A 21818-nucleotide genomic window follows, 5' to 3' on the forward strand; every position below is an offset into this window, starting at 1 on the left:
TGTTATAAATAAATAAGTTCTGTAGACCTAATGTACAGCATTGTGGATATACTTAATAATATTGTGTTGTGTACTCGAAATTTGCTAAGAGAGTAGGTATCAAGTGTTCTCTCCACACACAAAAAAAAATGGTAACTATGCAAGGTGATGGGTATGTTAGTTTGATCATGGTAATCATTTCACAATGTATACATATATCAAAACATCACATTGTGAGCCTTGAAAAATTTAATGAAGAAAACTAAATCCAAAGCTAAGAAACTTTCCAAATGTTGACTCACCTCTCCTTTTAGCATCTCTGACTTACCTTCTGGGGTAGTTTTCCTCTTCCTGAAGTATATCTTTTGGAAGTTCCATTAATGCAGGTTTACTAGTGATATTAACTAATTATATTTTGATCATTAATTAATATTGATGTTTAGTAATATCAAATAATTGGTGTTTGGTTAAATAATAGAATTTAATTAAATTAAAGATTAATTAATTAAATTAATTGATTAAATAAAATTCTATTAATGAAGCCCTCTCAGTGTTCATCTGAAAATATTCCTGTTTTCTCCACTTTTCTATAATATGTCGATTTAGTTACTCAGATTGATATGTGTCATGCTTCCTAATTCCATGAATTCATATATTCTGTCAGTTCTGGAAAATCGTCAGCCATCATTTTATCAAATAATATCTCTCCTCTATTCCTTCCATTCTTTTCTTTTTGCTCTTTAATTACATGTGCATTAGATCATCTTAGTCTGTCCTCCATGTCTCTTATCTCTCTTTCACATTATCCATTTATTTATGTCTCTGGGCTGCTTTTCAGAAGATTACTTCAGATCATTTTTCTAGCTCATTGATTTTATTTTTCTTCAGCTGTGTTAGCTCTGTCCATACATTAAGTTTTCAAGTTCAGTAGTTATATTTTTTATTTTGTGAAAGGTGTTGAGGTGGGAGATTGGGGGGGTGGTCCTTTCTAAAATCTGCCTAGCTATTTTTATAGTCTCTTTTGTAGGTTGTTGATTTCATATTTTTCCTTTAACATTTCAAACAGTTCATTTAAATTCTTGTATCTTATGTAGAATCATGGAGTGAGGTTGGGTCATGCCTGGGCGTGATAGAAACTTTATTCTTACTCCTCTCCAGCTTGATTCCCAAGTGGATCCACTATGTGTCCCTTAAAACTGAATGCAAGAGGCAGAGGGAAGGGGTGGGCCTAATCATTGCATAGAATACTGCAAGAGATGGCAAATAAGGCATAGATACCAATCCCTCTTCCAAACAGAACGTCCTCGATTCAGGCAGCTCCAAAATGAAGACAGTGTGGGTTAGCCACAGTTCATTTCAGGATCTGTGTGTTTGTCATTCTGATATCCAAGATAAAGCATTTTCTCTGTGCAATAAAAAATCATGTCAGAATCCTTGATTCTATTCACCCCCCTCACGTGCATTGTTCAAAGTAATTATCTTTGAATAATGCTTCTCTGGATGAGAATATTAAGGTAAATCCAAACCATTCCCTAGTTAAACATGCTAGGAGTACATGAAGATAGCAACACACATGATTGCTCAGGAAACCATGTTTACATAGTGGTTTGGGGGCACTTGCTCATATGTTACTATTTAACAGGCTTTCATTGTTACTTCATTTGTTTCTGTGATCCTCTAGGGAAATTCAAATTATTCTTAAAATCCCATGTGATATTTCTGCATAAACTGCTGCTGAATAAATGCATGTCTGGACAAGATTATATAAATGTTACTTCCTTGATAGGCAATCCTCCATTCTGTTTCCTAGTGCATCATTGAAACAAATGAAGCAGAAACAAATAAACACAATTAAATGTAATGTGTGAACACCTGCCTTAAACGTTCTCTCCCCTTTGGAGGATATTGCGAGATTATTTGGTTATGACACTTGTATCAAAGCTCATGAGGGGAAAACAAGATACAATAAGAAAGCTCAACAAACCAGCCCTGTCTGACCACACCCTTGTGTAACTTGATCAAGTTCACATGTAACGTGGAGACAACTTCTAACTTTCAGGGTTATTGGGGGGATTAAATGAGACACTGTCTATAAAGCACTTATCACAATTTTGACACATAGGAGGCCTTCAAATAATAGAAATTCTTTTGTTCTTAAATATTGCTTTTCTTTAAAGTTTGCTAAATATTAATGATTTTAAGACTAATTTCTTACTTTTACATTTCCATAGATGCAGCCTTCTGCCAATGCTGAAAACGAGAAGACATGGCAAGAGATATCAGATGAGATCAAGAAGATATTTAAGGCTGCTGTAAAACTATTGCATGAAAAGGGTAAAATGAAATACAGCCAAGCTAAGAGATACCTGTTCTCAGGTACTTTTAATACATCCTCAGGAAACTAAGGAATAGATAAATAATAGATGCGCCCCTGCTGCATCCCTTTGGGTTCCACAAATTTAATCACATTTACTGCCTGGTGAAATTTAATTTTTCTAAATGTTTCCATGTCCTGGAGAAGCAAGTATTCTTTTGTTTTAACTCATAGAAATGCCTTTACTTAACTTGAGGGCTTCTCCAGAAAATGTGATTTTTACAAAAAGTCAGAGGTGGCTGGATGTAACAGACCAGACTGTGCCGTTGTTTCTCAGGTGAGCTGTTCATTCAGTCACTCACTCATCCAGCAAACATTTATTGACCTTATTGGCCTACTATGTGCCAGCCACTGCAGGGACAAAAATGAATAATAAAACAAAGTTGCTATTCTCCTTATTTTTAATGGACAGGGGGAGGGTGGTGGTGGTAACTAAATGATAAGCAAGTAATCAAATAAATGAGCAAGATCATTTCAGAAATGATAAGTCACATGAATAAAACATAGCAATAGGATAATAGTGACTGATGTAGGATGTCGGGGTCCAGATATAGATGGGGTAGGCAATAAGGACGTGACTTCTGACCTGAATGACAAAAGGACTCAGAGCCGGCAGTGCCATATGTATCTAAGGTAGAGAATTCCAGGCAGAAGGATCAGCAGGTTCAAGATCTCTGAGACAGGAACATGCTTAGCAAATTCCAGGAGCAGGAAGAAAGGAAAGATGGTTTTACTCTTTTTTTTTTTAACTTTTACTGGGAAGGATAGATGAGGTTAAAAGGTGAGCTCAGGCCATAGTAAGAACCTCATGTTTTATTCTGGGTGAGATAGAAAGCCATAGGAGGGTAGGAAGCAAGGAATTGGTAAGATCTAATTTAACATTAAAATAAAAATCTCCCCAGCTACTAAACAGAGACTCACTTAGCCTTTCTCCGCCAGTGGAAGGAAGCTTTCTTATTTGCACAGGAAAACACAGATCTGAACACATGCTGCTGGGTAAAAGTAAGAAAATAGGTAGCATTTATTTTTGAAAGTTGATAGTAAAGATATTGGCCAGGCGCGGTGGCTCACGCCTATAATCCTAGCACTCTGGGAGGCCAAGGCAGGTGGATCATTTGAGCTCAGGAGTTCGAGACCAGCCTGAGCAAGAGCGAGACCTGTCTCTACCAAAAATAGAAAGAAATTAGCTGAACAACTAAAAAAATATATAAAACATTAGCTGGGCATCATGGCGCATGCCTGTAGCTCTAGCCACTTGGGAGGCTCAGGCAGAAGGATTCCTTGAGCCCAGGAGTTTGAGGTTGCTGTGAGCTAGGCTGACGCCACGGCACTCTAGCCCAGGCAACAGAGTGAGACTCTGTCTCAAAAAAAAAAAAAAAAAGAATTATTGAGGAAAAAGCGATGGTAGTAGTGTCCTTAGATTGGTTTTTTGAATGGCATGGCAAAGCACTTTTGAAAACTTAAAAGGTGCTTGATAACTATTCTCACTGGATACATGTTTGTCAAGCACAGAGAAGTTATAAATCATTCTGACAAATTTCAGAAGGAAGCTATCAAAAAAATAGGTCTTATTTTAAGTCTCCCTGAAAATACTAAAATTGTCATCAATAAGTACTTTCTCTAGAATATGTAAATTAACATATATCCTTGTTCCTCTGGGAACTTTAGATCCATTTGGGGGCTCTGGCTCTTCATATTTTATCAAGGACAAAACAACTCCATTCTTTAAAAAATGCTGTCTTAGAAAAAATGCCCAGAGCAAAGCTCTCCTATTCTTTATGTAAAAAACACTAGTTTGGGGAATGCATCATCCTCTTATTTGCAATCATATAGCTCAAGTATTCAAGTATTTCACTGGTAAACACTTTCCCTAACTTTCTCCATACTAAAGAACTCCATCCATATGGGTAGCCATGTGAACAGTAGTAATTTCATATGAACTGCTGCAAGTGGACTATTTTCTGCTTGGGATAACGTCTCCTATAGATGTACATGCTCATGACAGTTTATTTTACATTTCAAACTCATTTTAAGATCATGCCTGAACAATCAAAATTGCTGAAGTGCCAGCTCTTTCAATGGATATAGCAAATTAATATTTTTAGAAATCTCAAAAGTAGGAATACTAGATAGAACCTGTAAAGGTGTATTATTTGTATTTCAATGTAATTTTTCACACTTATGGTTTCACCTTTTTTTAAAACAACAGGAGAGAAACAGAAATAAATTAGACCCCTAAAATGGTGCCTTTCTGTGAATGTCAAAATTGGTTGTCTTGAGGATATTAGAGAGATTAATGTCTTACGGATGACAGATGCCAGGGCTGGGAATCTGTTCCTAATGTCACCGTCACTGGGTGCTGTGACTGGTTAGATTTCGGGATATTAACAAGCAAAGACAGAAAACAATATAGTATTCTAGTAAGGAGAGGGGAAAGCTTATAATATTTATAGGCAATATCAGAAATTATGAATAAAAGTTTACCAAAATCATCACAGTGCACTTTGCCTCAAAAAATAACTCTATAGACTTGACTTTGTATGACATCACTCATTTATTCAGGTATATTTAAAGTCTATACCAGGCATTCTGTGTACAGCCTTTTTCCCCCTCAGCCAAACTTAGATGGGCTCTGCAACTTGATTTACCTGTATTTCTTTTCTTTATCAACATTCCCGATTGACACACTGTTTCCCATAGGTGTGATAACAATGTCAGTTTATATAATACTTGAGTTGTTTTCTGGGAGCCAAATGTGGCAGCACATATCTCTGATTATCATGCATTTTGTGTAGATACTACAGTTTGACCATTTTTTCTTCATCATACTCTCAGAATCCAGAATGTGCCCTAGAATTTTACACAGATGGCTAGAAAAGAGATGGGCCCACAGACATCATCTGCAATAGCTCATGATGTTCTGATTTCTTGCATCTTCTCTTGTCTACATTGTAACAAGTTCTTACCCTTCTTTAAGAAGAAGAGTAGACATGTGTTATATAAACTCCTTTAACTGGCTTCCTTAACCAACTTGCCTGATTAATACCCTTTGTAAAATGTACTGACCCGTATGACACAGCTTACTGAACACTGGCAGCTATAAACGTATCTTCTTCACTTGAGTCAAAAATTTCGATCAATGGCTATCATTACTGAAAAAATATATATTATCACAAGAGTTCTACTGAAAGATACTATTTTTTAGTAAAATTCTCACTTTCCTTAATAGTTACGTTATGGAGCATATGTATGTGTGTTCTAGGTTTGGCTCCATGTTGGAGTTGTGGCCAGCATATAAATGTGCTCATTTTATGGCCAGACCAGCCCTGTGAGTTCAGAGCCTCCCCCACAGAAATTTACAATCTGAGATCAAGGCACCTGTAGATTTGGTGTCTAGTGAGGGCCGGCTTCTTGTTCATAGATGGCTGCTTCTTGCTGTGTCTCATGGCAGAAGGGCGAGGGCGCTCTCTGGTCTCTTTTATGAGGGTGCTTCCAGTCACAAGGCTCCAGCCTCATGACCTAATCGCCTCCCAACCATTCCACCTCCTAATACCATCACATTGGTGATTAGGTTTCAACATAGGAATTTGGGGGACACAAAACATTCAGTCTGTAGCACTCCATAATGGCTTTTTCTCTCAGTGCTGTCTGTTTTTTCTCACCATTGTATCCTAAGCAACTATCAGCATGCCTGGCACATAGTAAGTGCTCAATGAATACCCAAGTAGATGAAGGAAAGGAAGGAGGGAGGAAGAGAGGGAGGGAGGAACAGTGGGAGGATAGGCAGCCAATTTGAAAAGACTGCTTGCCTTAAAATGTATTTCCTTTTGTTTACTTATTTCATTTATTTTTAATTTTTTCCTTGCATAATGATATTTTTATTTCTACTGATCCCGTTTCAAATGTTCTTATAGGGTCTCATGCAAGCATATATATATGCAAGCATATGTATTACAACTCATACTATGGTTCATTTTAGACGAATAAAGTTATATATTAAGTCATTTTCTGTGCCTGTTGTGATGGATATAATGGAATTTAACCACTTCGGTACGAGCGTCAGCTATAGTCGACAGCCACAGATGAACACGCACAGCGACTGTAGCCAACAACCGTAATATGACTTTTCTAATTTTTCATTTATCAAAATGAAATTGTGAACATTTAAAAATAACGTAATGAAAACATATATGTGCATGTTACCTATTCTGATTTACATGACAAGTAAAGCTGCCTATAAAGTAAAACAAGCTGTCAGGGCTTTCAAGCTTTCTTCATCACACAAGAGCGAAACGGACTCGTGGTCAATGCGCAGCACAGACTATTGTGCGGCCGGTGAGCGCCGTACCGAAGTGGTTAACAGAGGCATGGGTCATCCAGATGGATCAGTAATCTGAACATGATTATATTCTGCTTAAAATGTGCCTTTGTATTTAATTTGAACATAGCTGTCTGGAGTTCAGTACATCTCAAATAAAATGATGAAACCACATTTCCAAGGACAGTCTGAGAAGGAACAAATAAACCAGCTACATCATTCAGCCACGTCCTCTTTCTTTCCCAGACCAAATTGGTCCCTGCTGTCAAAATTGTTGAAGTCTGAGAGGGATTTCAGCAGCAACCTAGAAGTATCCACTGTAACTGTGGTATGCTCTCTTTATTATACTCACGTCCAACCTCTCCCTTGGATTGGGGAGAAAACTAAATAATTTTACTTAAAACCCATGATTCTGGATTCCAGGCTGCTTAGGAAAAGACAAGAAATTAAGGAGTTAGGAAATTATTCTAAAGACTACTTTGCTCCAAACCATACGCAAAATAATGGACCACTAGCAACTAAAAGTTGAGTGTTTAGAATGTGGGTACATTGCTCCTTTGTGCCAAGCAATAAACTTTTAATCTTATTTTCTTACAGCATTAGAGGATGAGTTTGACTTTGCTCTAGGAAAGCAAACACCAGCATTCCTAAAGAAGTGTGTTTGCTACATTAGGAAAATTGCTAACATTGAGCGCTTCGTGAAAATTCCAGAGATGGGGAAATACATGGATATAACTGGAACAGAGCCAAGGATTATGCGGGACCCAGAAGCCCAAGAGAAGCTGATAAAACTCAGGGATGAATTTATTCCTACTATCGTTGCATCATCTAATCTGAGAGTGTACACGTCTGTTACTCATTGTGACATGAAGCTAGGCTATTCCCAAGAAATAGAAAATCACTACATTGAAGGACTTGGTAAACAATTTTATGAGGATATGATTGATATAATCCAGGCAACAGTGCAACAGAATTTTGACACTGAAACTGATACACTCTATGATGAAATCCTTCAACATTCGTCATTATGTAAAACATACGCCTCCTTCTACGAGTACAAATGTGAATCTCTAAACATAGTGCATAACTACATTCTTCCAAGCAAAACTGGGCACATCAACCCTCTTATTGTATATGGCGGACCATGCACTGGGAAGACGCTTCTGCTAGCAGAAGTAGCAAAGAAGGTAAAAGCCTATTCTTTCCCATGTATATTTGTAAAAACTTTTCCTTTGGGAAAATGCTAAATTGATCAAATCACTTCCATTTTCTTTGTTTACTATCGAATTATAGTTAGTCTTTGGAAATGGTTACTTCGCTGCTTCTTTTCTATATATACAGTGGTTAGAATGAGAGGACAGGACTCTGGGGATGAGACTATAAAGCAACTTCATTCTCCCTCTCGCTGTTGCAGTTCGTGCTGTGGGACCACCGCTATGCCATTTGCATGAGTACTGGGGCAGATCCCGACAACCCTCCTCTCTCTCTCAGACACAAGCCCCCGGTCACGTCTGGTCACTAAATCAGTCTCACTTCAATAATTACTATGTCTGACCTAAGGTAATAACTAGAAACTTCAGTTTACCTTTTTCTTCCTCAGCCGAGACCTGCCATAAGGAAGAGGAAGTGAGGGCATGGCCATCTTCTTCCTTGTTCCTCATAGCACCCCCTTCCCTCCGTTCCTAGCCCAGCCACATTCCTGACCCCAGTGGCGTTGTGGGTTAGTGGATATAGGAAAGGTCAGGGGGCCAGAGAAATCTTACATGACCAGACTGTCCTTAACTGGGCTATGAACTTTCTGTTCTTAGTGAGCACTTACGGCTCCTCCCGTCTCTTCTGAGGCTTTTCATGGTTTCCTGGAGTCCTTTCCCCCGCACCCCTGCCCTCGCCTCCCGAGCACTGTCATCTGGAGCTCCCTGGACACGGGAAGGCATCTTTCTTCTTGCTGGTTACTTCCTCGGCTCCTAGACACCCAGAAATACACTTCCAGTATCTGTCTTTCTGCTAAGACCCTCTCCACACCCCAGCACACTGCTTAGGGCCTGAGAAAAACAAAACAAACAGAAACCCTTGTCAGCTACTCTGCCTGCTGGGAAACGCTCCGGTATCATTTTGCCCTGAGAAACGCTGGACCTCCAGGCCCGACCCGGCACAGCAGCCCCGCCTCACTCCTCCGCGGAGAGCCAGCCGGCCTCAGTCGCCCAACCGCACATTGCCCAGATGTCTTCAGACATCAGATGCCCGAGCCCCCACGCTGTGCCGGCTGGGCAAGCGGTCCACGGAAGCTCCTTCCCCTCCGCTGGAAATGAAGGTTTGGCATCTCCCTGACCCCCCTTTGGGGACCAGGTGATGAGAGGTACAACTCACAGCACCTGAATCCCCACGTTTTATCTCAGCCTCTCTAATCTCCCTTCCCAGGAGAGGTGGGCAGCTACCCTAGCAGAGCTAGTTTCCAGAACCTCCCATTCAGGTCCTGCCTCGTGGTCTAGAACCTCTCTTTGGAATGTGGTGTCTATTGTCTTGGTTCCTTAGCTGAAGCCAGATGAAACTAGTTCCAGTTTTTAACCTACCGTTTCCTTGGTGTTAAAGAACGCTGGTTTCTTCCAGTGTTAATTCAGAATCTTCATTTTTAGCCGACAGGGACAAGCTTCAGTGGACTGCTTACAGAGCGCCCCTGAGCGTGGGGCGCCCCGGCATGTGCGGGCCAGCGCCGTCTGGGAAATGCGCAGGTTGAGTGTTCTTCCCCCGGTTACTGTCTTAAGAACAGGGCTGTCTTAACTCCATGAATATTCTTATAATCCATCGCATGCTATCTAATCTCAAATTGGCCATTTTGAGGTCAAGAACAGAGACCGCTGCGTTGTACCATATGTGGGGATTATGTTCCAAAGTAAGCCCACAGGAGAAAATCAGGTATATCCCACTTGCCTTGAAAAGTCCTTAGAAATGCTAATCTACCATTTCTTAATATGTCAAGCCCAGCTGGTTTTTATTGTTGTGTTAGAAGATATAGCTCTTTCTTTAATTGAGCACAGATGAAGTAGCTGGCTTGCACTTAGAGTCCACATTGCGTCAGAAAAATTGTGTGTGCATGTGTCCTTCACATGCACAAATCTGTATATGTGCCTTCAAACTTTAGAATTATTCCAAGTAAGGAAGATAATAACACTGTACGGGCCACATGAGAACTGAGATCAAATGAGGAAACACTCTTGTATGCCATTCACACCCACGCTAGGGCTTTCTTCCTTGTGGAGGAGGGGAGGGTAAAGGCAGTTGGAGGAAACAAATACTGTTGCATCTGACCGAGTCAGAGGTTCGAGGGATGCATCTGCACATGCTCTAGCACAAGAGGTTGTGCTGATACGCCTGTACAGATGGCCAGTCCCAGAGAGGCAGAGTGTGGTGGCGGTCCAGAGTAGATCCACATTAGAAATGGCTTTCCGAGCTCTCACTGTTCTGGGTATTTTGACCAGTCACCTGAGTCTGTTTATTCACAGTCCAGGATTCTGGGCCCCCAAGAAGGCATACCTATTCTGGGGTCCCTTGCCTGCACTTCACTTGCCTCTCTCCTGGGGAATGTCTGACTCACGGTCACATAACAACCTGTGCTTTCCTGTGACTTCACGTCCCTCTGTGGACAGACATCTCACACACTGTGTTACCCAGCGCGTCCATGGACGTGAGGTCGTGAGTACAGGCCTGCTCTCTGCAGACAGCGCACACCAGCAGCACGTGGTTAGGAGGAGAGAGGAGTGTACACATAATCATCGTAGGCCACAATGTGCAAACAGACAAACTGCTTTCTGATTTGCCTCCAATGACATTATCTTCCTTGAAATCAGCTCAAAGATTGGAGCTAAAGAACAACAACAAAATACTTTCCTTAAGAGCTTTCCTTAAACTTAAATACTTTCCTTAAGATATCCATAAATCTTTTCTAATCTTATTCATGCCTTAACCTAAACTATCTCTTGAAGAAACAAATTTTATAAACTTACTTCCTAATGTGTAAAATAACACTTTCTTTTCTAAGGAGTATCCTTGGTAGATTCCAAGGATTACTGAAAGACTCTCTCCCTAAAAACACTCTTTGTTTTGTTTTATACTTTGACTATATCCCTTCTCATCCTTGCCTTTCCAGACAGATACTAAACCAGGGGTCCTCAAACTTTTTAAACAGGGCGCCAGTTCATTGTCCCTCAGACCTTTGGAGGGCCTGACTATAGTTTAAAAAAAAAAAAACTGAACAAATTCCTATGCACACTGCATATATCTTATTTTGAAGTAAAGAAACAAACAGGCAAAAACACCCGCATGTGGCCCATGGGCCATAGTTTGAGGATGCCTGTAACTAAACTTAGTAGTCCCCTTATATATTTTCTCTCTTTAACACCACAATTAAAAAAAAAAAATGAAAGCATTTAAAATGAAAGTCAGGTATGTCCTCTCTTCCAACTTCATCTCTTGGTGACCATTGATCTCTGAGCAAGTCATTTATCTAGCCTGGGCCTCAGTTTCTTCTTCTATCAAATGATACTGTAACCTCATCTTAAGAAAGATAACGTGAGCACTGATGATGACATGTTTATATAATGAACCATCTGTTATAAAGCACAGCATTTAACAAAACTCTTTGAACTAGCATTATGTATATATATTTTTATGACAAATAATAAATATATGACAAATAAATAATAAATAAATAAATAAATAAATGATAAACAATCATAATTACGACCCTCTAACACTACAAAAATGTCTCTAAATCATAAAAGATTATATTCAGTATACTTTTAGTACTGCATATTTTTATTGCATTCTAATTAATTGGAAATTTGGTCAGCTACATATGGCATTATGTGCTCTCAATTAATGAAAATATTTAACTCAATATAAAGTGTAAATCATTACTCAACCCATTCATTAAAAAAAAAAACCTTACTAAGTTCCTACTGTGCCAGGAAATGGCATTCATTCAGTGATACCAAACTGACCATAATAGATAGTCAGATTTACAGTTCATGAAATCTTTTGTGTCTTTTAGAATGCAAGCTAAATGTTGCCTTATGATTGAATGACACTATTACCACTATTTTACTACCTTCAGTAAGAGTAATCCTGAACGTCTCACCTATAGACCTTAGTGCACGAACTTTGTGGCAGTGTTGTCACCTTCTCAAAATATTTTCCATTTCTTGGTACTAGGTTACTTTCTGCATGGTAAGGGTTACCAGAAGTCCGAGTTTTGGAGAGAGGAAACGTTATTATATATGCCCATGAAAACACATCTTACCATTCTAAACTCCTCATTTATGTTTCAGGCTTATGGCTGGCTACAAGAAGACACAGGACCAGAATCTGACCCAGTAGTAGTCGTGAGATTTCTAGGAACAACAGACATGAGTACTGACCTTAGGACTCTCCTTCTAAGTGTTTGTGAACAATTGGCGATTAACTATCGCTGTCTAGTTCAAAGCTACCCTAAGAAGATTCATGACCTCTGTGATTTATTTATAAACCTTTTGAATGAGTCTTCAATGCAGAGACCTCTGGTCATAATATTTGATGCACTAGAGCAGCTCTCAGAGAATGACGACGCCAGGAAGCTTTGGTGGCTCCCAGCTCACCTTCCCCGCTTTGTACGGATAGTTCTGTCCACACTGCCCAACAAACATGGGATCCTGCAGAAACTCAGGTGCCTTATCCATGAGGAAGACAACTACATTGAGCTGATTCCCCGGGACAGGAAGATGTGCAGCCAGGTCCTCAAACACCAGCTGCTGCGAGTCAAAAGAAAAGTCACTTCAGGCCAGCAGATTTACGTGAACAATGCCTTCTCCAAGTGCACACTGCCAATGTTCGTGAACCTGACCTTCCGGGAGGTGAGACATTGGAGATCTCACAAAGACGTCGATGAATCCTCCCTCTGCGTCACTGTTCATGAAAGCATAGAGCAGTTGTTCTGGTCCTTGGAGAAGAAGTGTGGTCAGAAACTGGTCTCCAGGTCTCTTGGTTACATCACCATGGCCAAAATGGGTTTGAGTGAAATGGAACTGGAGGATGTGTTAGCCCTGGACAACAGCGTCATGAGCGAGCTCAATGAGAACACCAGGCCCACCAATCCCCTGAGAGTGCCGTATTTGTACATCGCCAGGCTCAAGGAGGGGCTCAGTGGATACTTAATAGAAAGACATGTGAAGAACGTCACACTCCTGGTCTGGGCCAACAGACACCTGCAGCTCATAGCCCAAAAGCTGTATCTGCAGGACGACAGTGGTCTGCGTGAAATGCACACCATCCTGGCGGATTATTTTCTGGGGGTCTGGTCAGGGGGCAGGAGGAAAGCTTTCTGCCTTGAAGACGCCTACTTGAACGGCTGCCTTGACGTGGAGAGCAGAAGCCTGCTTGAGGAAGAAAAGCACTTCATGGAGCAGGCTTCCTTCGACAGGCAGGCCCCGGACCAGCCCTGGGTGTTCCAGTGCAATCCACTGGAGCCCGACATCTTTTTCGTCAATCATCGGAAAATGTGTGAGCTTTTGCACCACCTGACGAGGTGTGGAAAAACCGATGACCTGCTCTATGGCATCATCATGAACTTCAGCTGGCTTTATACCATGATCAAAATTGGCCAGTTTGACAAAGTGCTCTCAGACATCGAGCTGGCTTACAACTACTCGCAAGAGAAAGAGCTGAAGTTCCTGGCCAGCACCCTCCGAGGCATCAAAAACAAGGTCATCGCCTTTCCTGGCTCCCTTTCGGCAGAGCTGCAGCAAAGACTGCTGCCTGTCATAAGTTCCCTCCCCAAACTTAGACACCTTCTTTTAGAATGTGACAAAGATGGGCCGAAATATTGCTCCATTGTGCCGTTGCATTCGTCCATGGATGTGACATACAGCCCTGAGCGTCTTCCCCTGTCGTCCAGTCACCTGCATGTCACGGAGATTCTGCCCACCTGTAACCCCAGTACTGTCCTCACAGCTTTAGAAAACGGTTCCATCAGCACGTGGGACGTGGAGACTCGCCAGCTGCTCAGGCAAATCACCACAGCCCAGTCTGTCATCCTGGGCATGAAACTCACCAGTGACGAAAAGTACCTTGTGGTGGCTACAACAAATAACACCTTGCTGATTTATGACAACGTCAATTCTTGTCTCCTGTCTGAAGTGGAAATCAAAGGGACCAAACACGGCAGCAGCTCCACCTACATCAATGGATTCACTCTGTCCGTCCACCACGCCCTTGCATGGCTCGAGGCCAGCAAAGATGTCACTGTCATCGATCTGCTCTACGGATGGCCCCTTTACCAGTTCCACTGCTGGTACGAAGTAACGTGTGTGCAGTGCTCTCTGGACGGTGCCTATGCTTTCTGTGGACAGCACCTGAACACTACCACCGTATTTCATTTAGGGAGTGGAGAAAAGCTATGTACGGTGGCGTCGGAATTCTCAGGTGGGTTTGTGAAGTTTCTTCTTATCTTGGACACGGCTCAAGAAATGGTCATGGTGGACAGTGAGGGAAGCCTTTCTGTTTGGAACACTGAGGATATTTCCAGACCCCAGCTGACCGATGACTTCGACTGCCGAAGAGAAGACGGCGAGGTGGTCAGCATTGAACTTTCGGAGGACCAGAGTGCGATTCTGATCTGTAAAGCTCTCAGCATTGAGCTCTTAGATACTGGCATGTGGAAGGTGGCTGAAAAGTTCAGAGCCAAGCACAATGAACGCTTTATATCTGCCGTGCTGTCCAAAAATGGAGACTGCATCATTGCGACCATGGAAAATACCTCAGCTGTGTTTTTTTGGAGGCGAGACACAGGACAGTGTATGGCGAGCTTACAGGAAATCTCAGGTTCTATTGTTAAATTGGTGAAATCTAGTCACCACAACATGCTCCTATCTTTATCAACCAGTGGCGTTCTTTCCATCTGGGACGTAGATATAATCACAGCCATGTCCAACATAGATAAGACTGGAAAACCCATCCAAAGTCTGGTGTTGCCCGCTAGAGGCGAAATCATTTACTCCCTGGACGGCTCCGACTGTGTTCATAAGTGGAACTTCAGTAGCGGGTTCATTGAAGCGGTATTTAAGCACGAAGGAATAGTTGAGCACTGTGTGTTAACATCCACTGGGGACATAATGGTGACATCAGATGACAAAAGCAGCCAGTATGTCTGGCACACCAGCAGCGGTGAAAACCTCTTTAGAATCAATGGGCAGAGAATATCCCAGCTGCTGATTACACACAACGACCAGTTTGTGGTCTCTCTCTGCGAGGAAAACGCCTCCAGGGTTTGGAGACTCGCCACAGGCCACAGGGTCTGCAACATCCTGACCACTTTGCAGAATGCCTTTATTACCTCTGCAAACACCTTCGTGGTGGGCATGACTAAAAGCAAAGTGTTGGCGGTTAGTCTTTGGACAGGAAGTATCACCAAGAAATTTTGCTGTGAAGATGGGACCACGATTGTGAGTTTTAAATTAATCCCTGACTGTCCTGACATCGTCGTGTTTATCACGTCGGCCGAGACTGTGAACCTCTGGAGTCTGACAGATGAAGTGATCTGTCGACGTGTGCAACTTCCAAACAACTTCCTGAAAAACCTGGAGGATTTTGAAATTTCTCCCAATGGAAAGCTAGGCATCATATCCAGGGGAGATGAAAATATCAACGTGCTGGATTTACACAGCGGTAAATTACGGGTGGTTCACGCCTCCGGGATCATCTGGCGGCAGAGGCTGTCTCGAGATGGTCGCTACCTGGTCTACATTTGTTTCCGAAACGGGGAGGAGGAGGATGAAAACGGTGCAATATCCAGTTTAATTGTAATGAGACTCGCAGATGGCAAAAATATCGGTGCTTGTTCCCTTTACAAAACACCAACTTTTCTTGCACTCTCTCAGAGGCACCTGAACATCATTGTGGGCTTTGATGACGGGAGTATAGGAATATACACAGTAGTAGACCGCGTAGATGCTGCACTGAAAATTAAAATCGCCACTTCAAATAGCAGACAAATTTTCAACAATGCAACGCAGACATCCAGGCCAAAGTCCAACAGTTATTGTTTTAAAGTGTCTGTGGATTGCTTGTGGAGAGAGTCCACGGAGGTCTTTGCTAGAGACAGCCCCATCACAGTGAGCGACTCGACCGAGCCCAGTGAAGCAACTCCGTCCAAGAAATACAACTCTTGCTATGACCGAGTGTGCTCTGCCCTAGAGCCCAGGGGCCACAGCTGCACCCCTGACAACTGACAAACTGTTTGTCCTGCTCAGAGGAAATACACGATCCACGTGCAGAAGGAGAAAAGAATATGTCCCAAATGATAAACTATTCATTTCTTAAAAGACAGGAAAGATGCTGGAATTCCACTGTTTTATTAAGATGCTCATGAAACATACAGAAATGTGAGATTGACTTTAGGTGATTTTTTTTCTTTTTTTCTTTTTTCTTTTCTTTTCTTTTCTTTTCTTTCTTTTTTTTTTTTTTTTGTCAAAGTGTATCCAGGACTGAAGGAATGATAGAATTTTTATAAGTAGTATTTAAATGCCTACTTCACCTAGAAGAGAGAGCATAAAAGTTTTTAAATTAACACTGTGGTAAGCAGCAGCATAATTCATCCCATTTGGTTCAGATGAGAGAGGCTAGAGTTATACGCAGACCACTGGGACTGGAATTAGTTATACAAAATCTGTCAAAATTATGAAGACAATAAGCTTTTGACTTCAAATGATTGTGTGATGAGTAAACATAGCCTTAATCTCTCTTTCCATGTTCCAGTCCTGACAACTGTGTAACTAGTCTGCATACAAAAGGTCTAAAGGTGCAAAATAATATAACAAAAATGCCCAGTGTATTCCCAGTTTCCCCAGAGACACGACGTGAAATGTGTGACTATGAACTAGACTGGGACAAGAACTCACCACCACGATCACAGGGCTACTGAACATGGCGAGTCTGTCTTTATTAAAATACAGTTGCAACAATTGCATGCAAGGGTTTCTATACAACGGACTATATGGTTTTTAAACTATTCATTTCCTGGGCTGCAAAAGAACACATTTAATAAGAAGCCACAATCTTTTCACATCTTTTTGAAATGTATATTTGTGCCAGCTGTAAAAAGTTACAGGAAGGGCATTACAAATCTGGTCAAAACACTTGCTCATTTCTATCATTTTACCAACAAAAGTCTGTACTACTCAGTCAGTTGTATGGAAGCATAAATTATTTTCTAAATCCCTGCAGGCAATCTTAATAGAAAGCAAGCTTTCTCATCACGCCCTCTCTGAGATACTGATGACATTTGCCTTACTCTCGTTCCTCCTCTTTCCTGTGTGCAACGCAGATAGATGACCAAATACTCTGGGACAAAGTGAATATGCCTGTCTTATGTGCTAAAATATTCCATAAATCTTAAGGGTGTCCAAAGGTTCTTTATTGTCCCTGTTTGTAAGACCTTTCTTACTTCTGCACACTGTATGTATGCTTCTTTATCTGTTACTCCCTGATTGAGGACTCCTCTGAGCCTTTTATAGTCTTACCCATTTCAGAGCAGAAGCTGTGAAATGGTATTAAATATTTTTTAAAAACTACTTCACCTATTTAAAAGAAAACATTACATCTCGAAAGGTGAAAGTGATTGTTCTTTCTTCTATATCTTCCACATGGCATGTCCTTGGACAAAACTTCTCAGAGGGTGTCAGGGTGATAGTTTGGTTTTCTTTGAAAGTGGCAGTTACCGACTTTCGTAGTCAGGATGACGAACCAGGAACTGACTTGCGTTCAGCCCAGCTCTGCCATGAACGCATTGTGTGTCCCTAGACAGATCTTTGGACCTCACCAGTGTACTGTTCTTGTAAATTTCAGAATAAAGGTAGTGATAACTTCTGCTGTACCCCCCCTAGGGAAGTTGGGGAGCAACGTGAGGAAAAATACTGTGGCATCTTGATTATTGATGCTAATGGGAAAAATAAAGTGATCTAACCCATAGAGAATCCCAGTTCATTGTATTTCACTTTGGAAAGCAGTTTAACATATAAGCCTTCAAAGATGTGATTCAGTTATAAATACCCCACTCCATGGTGTAAAACTTTTTGCAGTATGGCTCCTCCTGGTTTAGCTACCAGCCAGGGAGGCGGTAGCCCAGAGAAGGTTACCCACGTACAGAGCACATGGAGTTGTTTGTGTGAGTCAGTGCTTTTGAGCTCTTTAGACAACACGTTCTTGTTCCTTTCATTATCAGTTGGAACTCCATACCACACACTTCTAAGAATTAAATGCCTAGATGGATTAAATGTAGTATGTGACTGTTCTGTATAAAAGCCAACACAGTATAAGTGACTTGAATGATTTTTCCTAACTTGTTTGCAACTGATAGCTCATATTGAATGTTTTTATGTAAACTTTGTATTGTTGGGAAGAATTACCCAATCAGAGATTTATATTTTCATAAATGTTACATTTAGTTAAATTTTGTTACAGAGTTGTTACACTAGAAAATTATTTCAGTCTTCAAACAATATACAGTCTTGTGTATGTATTGTTTGTATGAATAAAAGATAAGCCACTTAGATTTGTATGCTGTTGGTTTTTCTCCCCCATCTTTAGCAGATATAGTCAGAGACCTTCAATAATAATAATAATTGTTCATGCTCAATAAGTGCTTATGGGGCACCAGGCACTGTTCTTGGAGCTTTGTGTATACTAAGCCATGTAGTACTCACAACAACTTACAGAGGTAGAGACTGTTTCTATTCCAAATCTACAGAGGAGGAAACCTAGAAACAGAGGTCCAGGGAGAATAGCTGAACAAGACTTCAGTGCATGCTCAATGTGTTTTTTGTTAACTTCCTCAAATCACATCAAAATACAGCTAGCATTTAGTATCTAGTAGGCATTTAGAGATAGATAATGACCCATGACTTATTTTCTGACTTACTGATGGGAGATCAGGCTAGGCTCTGAAGGTCACTGAAGGTTGATGCAAACTCCCAGGTGTTTTAGGTATAGAGAAATAGTTGATGAATTCATTAAGAAAATATTTATTTGGTCATGCCTTTTTCCAGGAACACAAAGGTAAATAAAATAGTTCATGCCTTATAGGATTTCAATCTTAATGGGAAAACAGGTAAGAAACAAGTTCTCTGTGTGTAAGTGCAAGGGCAGTGTGCTTCCCTCTGGGGATGGGATGGAGCCGGAAGGATAACCAAGGAGTAATCCTGTTCTTAAATTCCCTCCAGGTGAGACAGCAGGACCAAAGGGAACCTGCTCAGACACCCTTTTGTTCATCTCTTTCCTCTTGGATCTCAGAATCCTCACATACACCAAAAATATATATATATTAAAAAAAAAAAGCACCATTGGCAAACAAGTGATGATACATAGGAAATAATCAGATGAAACCTGGTATCTAGTTGTCATAAAACAATTGTTCTGAGAGAAACTTAAAATCAAGGTGTTAAGAAAAAATCTAAGAAATTGTTTATTGCCCACATCTTCACAAGGCTGAGACTAATATTTAAAATCTATCCCCAGAGAAAACTACCCCATTTCCCATGCTGGGGAATTTCTTCTTAGATTCTAATCTGTGTCCTTTAGGTTGAAGGTTAAACTCTCTTCTTTTTTGGTTCTCAGAGAAAACATAGAGAAGTTGATCAATATTTGCATAAAAGCATTTCATACAAATGGAGTTTGTTGTTTAAATATCTTCTTTCTTAGAGTCAAGAGTATAACAAATATTGCATGCTTGCTATGTCTGAGGCATTATGTTATGCCCCGGGATGATTCGAAAACTAGTCACACATGGCTCCTGCTCTCTAGAATCCTGCAATCTAAAACAGACACAAATAAACCAGACATGAGGCTGATAAAAAGCTGTTAATAACAGTGAAGGCCAGGTGCTGAGGGCACACTGCAGAGGAACAATTCTCTACCTGGGAATCAAAAGGTTGACCAAGAGGAGGAGACAGAGCTGAGTCTTGACTCCTAAGCAGGACTTAGCTGTCAACATCAGAAAACGTATCATCTGAAGGGAGCTGCATGAGCGAAAAGAGAGGGTAGAAGCACATTCTGGATGACTTCCAACACGGTGCTGGGATTGTAGACTTTATTCAGGGGTCAGTAGGGAGCTATGAAAACTTTTTGAGAAGGGAGATGCCCTGGTTGGAATGGTATTATAGAATGAGTCCGGCAGTACTTTGTCGGATGAATTAGAGATGGGATGGAAGTGACCAGAAACTGGGAGACCAGTAAATACTATTCCAGTGATCTGAGATAGAAAGTGTAAGAGCTTGATCTTGGGACTACAGCAGTGAAAATGCTAAGAAGAGGGGCAGTTCTAGAGTGATTCAGCTGGTAGAGGCAGGTGATGAAGGGGAGAGAAAACTCAAATAAGTCCAGTTCCAATTGAAATTGGGTAGATAGTACAATATAAAGTGAATAGGAGATCAAAGTGGGGGAAATCATAAAATAAACATAGACCTAGAGAGTTTAAAGATAAGGCATCCATGCAAGCAATTGGAAATATGCTATCCATCTCATGGAGAATCTGAGATAAAGGATCCTATCAGTTATTTCTTTCTCTTGAGCCTTTACTACAATGCCTAATAATGGTGTGTGTGTGGGGGGGGGAGTTATAATGTAAGTAGATACCATACATTTTTAGAAAATGTGTTTCTCTTTTTAGCACTATTTGACAAGTTCTATTTGGAACTATTTGGAACCATATTGACAAATCCACTCAAATTAGCTTTCCTATATCTTTCATGACTCATTGGTTGGGAACAATGAAAACAGCAATGAAAACATGAGCACACCTAAAAAACTAAGTGAATCATGGTGCTTTCATCCTAGCTGGCATCAAGACAACACAGGTTTTTCTTCCATATTTTTACGAGGACCCTCTCAGGTCTCCATGTGGCATTCTAAGTGATCTGCACAAAGTACAGATTACACTTGGCACAGACACATCGACAGCTGCTTCAGCGTGTCAACATGACAAAGTATGCAACGCTGGCAATTTGGCATTACAAATCACAACAGCACCTCTGGCTTCATAGAATCTCGGCCTTTAACAGATGAGGGGAACTTAGCCGGCTGCCTGAGCATACCCAGAGCAGCAGTTCTCAAACTGGAGTGTGTACCACCTGTGAAAACAAATTTCTTCATCTTCCCTGATCCTCACTATTTCTGAATCAATGTCTGGGTGGGGCCCAAGAATTTGCATTTTTACTAAATTCTCCCAGATGAGGCTGATTCTGCTAGTCTGGGAACCTCACTTTAAAACTCAAGACAAATACCAAAGTCTCTTTGGACAGAATAACTTAACTAATAAATGTACGAATATCCTGTGGACATTACTAAAGTGTGGACTAGAAGGTGAACATGAGGGACGTTTATTATGACAAAGTGTTTTTATCCGAAAATGACATAAAACATGTAACTTCCCTCAGAAACCTACCCCTCTGCAGTGGGCAGCTACTACAAAACTAGGAGGATCCAAAACATTGAGTCTCTGTCCATAAAGGGTGGAAGATGCGTGAATGCAGCTGGAATCACGAAAGTAGACACACTGAAAAATTAAGGACAGTATGTCCATCTTTAAATAGTACTTGGTCCAGTTGCCTCTCCAACGTCGACTTTTACCCAACTCTCCAGAGTTGAAAAGGAAAAAGAGAAGAGGGTGAGCTAGGTGGCGCAGTCGCTTGACACATTTTCCTGGCAAGCCCAGCATTTGCTCTGGAGCGCAGGTGAAAAAAATGTCCAATCCTTAAACAGTATTTTAGGGCAAAGCAACCGGCTCCCCCACCTCACGTACGTGGCTGGCGACAGCTGCGCGTGGAGCTCAGCAGGTTGAGCGGGGTGTAGCAGCCAACGTCCCAACCTCAGGGAAAGAAAGGGAGCGGGGAGAAGAAGGGAACCGGGTTCATGGAACCCCGCGGTGGCCCTCAGGGCGCGGGCGGGCGTGAGCCAGCGCCAGAGCGGAGGACGCCGGAGCGCCGGGCACTCGCGGTGCGGGCACAGCCCGGTTGCCCGGGCGCATCTACGTATCCCCGCTCCCGTCCCGACTCACAGAAGTCTGCCTTCTCTGCAGCACGACAGAGAGCAGGCGCGAAAACTGTCCCAGAAGGCCGGGGCCGGGTA

At 41.5% G+C, this 21818-nt stretch overlaps 1 protein-coding gene across 2 annotated transcripts in view; it reads left to right on the forward strand.

The window, feature by feature from the left end:
- Positions 1 to 21818, forward strand: part of NWD2 (NACHT and WD repeat domain containing 2) — a 216415-nt gene extending 194597 nt beyond the window's left edge. For both annotated transcript variants that reach the window (XM_012770996.2, XM_076001159.1), the window contains exons 5-7: positions 2211 to 2355; positions 7269 to 7858; positions 11996 to 21818. In XM_012770996.2, the coding sequence (XP_012626450.1) occupies positions 2211 to 2355; positions 7269 to 7858; positions 11996 to 15928 (4668 nt within the window). In that variant the 3' untranslated portion in view covers positions 15929 to 21818. The remainder of the gene's footprint in view (positions 1 to 2210; positions 2356 to 7268; positions 7859 to 11995) is intronic.

The sequence above is a fragment of the Microcebus murinus genome, chromosome 3 (genome assembly GCF_040939455.1).
Source record: "Microcebus murinus isolate Inina chromosome 3, M.murinus_Inina_mat1.0, whole genome shotgun sequence".
In the NCBI taxonomy this organism is placed as follows: domain Eukaryota; kingdom Metazoa; phylum Chordata; class Mammalia; order Primates; family Cheirogaleidae; genus Microcebus; species Microcebus murinus.